The 1,800-nt window shown below is 44.1% G+C and overlaps 1 protein-coding gene across 1 annotated transcript; it reads right to left on the reverse strand.

Moving 5' to 3' along the window:
- Positions 1-819: 819 nt before the first annotated feature.
- SARC_15324 (hypothetical protein) lies at positions 820-1,001 on the reverse strand (the record flags this gene model as incomplete). Its single annotated transcript, XM_014290553.1, has 1 exon — positions 820-1,001. A coding segment is annotated over one exon (182 nt), but the record flags the coding sequence as incomplete, so codon positions are not given.
- Between the last annotated feature and the right edge of the window lie 799 nt (positions 1,002-1,800).

Here is a 1,800-nt window from a genome sequence, read left to right on the forward strand (position 1 = left end):
TATCTCAGGTGATTGCAAGCAGCCCTGTCACTGAGTGAAGTGGCCATCAAACATATTTCTGGCAGTACATCTCCATCATCATTAAACATAACAATAGAACATCACATGCAGACGGAAAGCTGTAACAGGTCGCATGTCATGGTTTGGTATGAACTTTAATTCCTAGTCGTCTGTAGCGTATATTCGACTGTTGATTTACTCTTTCTTAAGGCCGCCCGTAATGATCAACGGTCCAACATTATCTGTGATTATATCAGGAATAGAGAATATTAAATCAGGAATATTAGATATTAAAAATCAGGGATAGAAAACGGCACTTGAGGAAAGGCAAATAAATCATGCCAAACGACGATAAAAGCGCCCCTGACCTAATAAACAATCCGAACACAATACGTAACAATACGGAATTTGCGAAGGCGACACGACACAACAGACTACTCACCTCCGGTCTCCTTGTTGTGCTTGACGTGAGCTGTGTTGTGGATGAATTGTAGCACAATAAGGAGTGGTTAGCTATGATTGGTGTTGGACGTACAGCCTAAGTGGGGTTGGTCGCTGGCAAAGAGGTGCAACCAAGAACCCAAGTATAGAACTCTTCCCGCTATTGCTACAAGTGACGAAGATGAGAGCGGAAAATCATTCCCCAGGTATCTCGATCAGGTTATAATCCACGTTTTAGAGGAACTAGGCATGTCTTGTATATATATATAGACTTAATTTTGGGATATTTCAACTTATTTTCCACGTCTCTAACTATCTACTACACGAACCCAACCACCAATACACCACCAATCAACGTATGCGGCCTCAGCCACCCACCTCCGTTGCAGTACGGGAACTTCTCGTTCTTCCAGCACCGGCACATGACCAGTTTCTCGCTGCCGTTGACCTTATCAAACGCAATGGTATCCACCACTTTCGCCTTCTCCAGGGCAATCAGGTGGTTGACTTGGCCCTCACTCTCTGCTAGCTGCTTCTGCAAACGCAGCACCTCGTCTCTCCTGAATGATTCGGTGGTCGGGTGGGAAGGGATCGAAACATTCATTCACCAGCCGCAGGGTATAAATACGAAGAAGAAGAAGCAGGAGCCATGGCATGATCTTGGGGTGAAGTGTGGTGTTGTTGGAAGTATATGACACAATATTGGTGAAAAACAATCATCGGAACACCATCACAATGGATACTAAACACCGTCACCACGGATACTAAACACCGTCACCATGGATACTCCCCCCATAATAGTATTCCACTGCAACATGTTAATACCACGAGCATACTTGACCATTCGCACAAGTAGACGGCTACGTCATCGTAGGAGGCGCAGACGGACAACACCCACAAGTGCTCAGTCCCTGAACCAATCAGAGCAACACACTACTAAGTCAAAGTACCGCATTGACTAGACTATAAGGTACCCTATACTACACTACTCCATTCAGAAGTAGGTACACTATACTACACTACACCTCCATGTAGAAGTAGGTACACTACTATACACTACACATCCATGTAGAAGGAGGTACACTATACTACACTACACCTTCATATAGAAGTAGGTACACTATACTGCACTACACCTCCATGTAGAAGTAGGTACACTATACTACACTACACATCCATAAATAAGTAGGTACACTATACTACACTACACCTCCATGTAGAAGTAGGTACACTACTATACACTACACATCCATGTAGAAGGAGGTACACTATACTACACTATACCTCCTGGTGCAAGTAGGTACACTACACTACACAACACCTCCATGTAGAAGTAGGTACACTATACTACACTACACC

Source organism: Sphaeroforma arctica (assembly GCF_001186125.1).
Source record: "Sphaeroforma arctica JP610 unplaced genomic scaffold supercont1.5938, whole genome shotgun sequence".
NCBI lineage: Eukaryota > Ichthyosporea > Ichthyophonida > Sphaeroforma > Sphaeroforma arctica.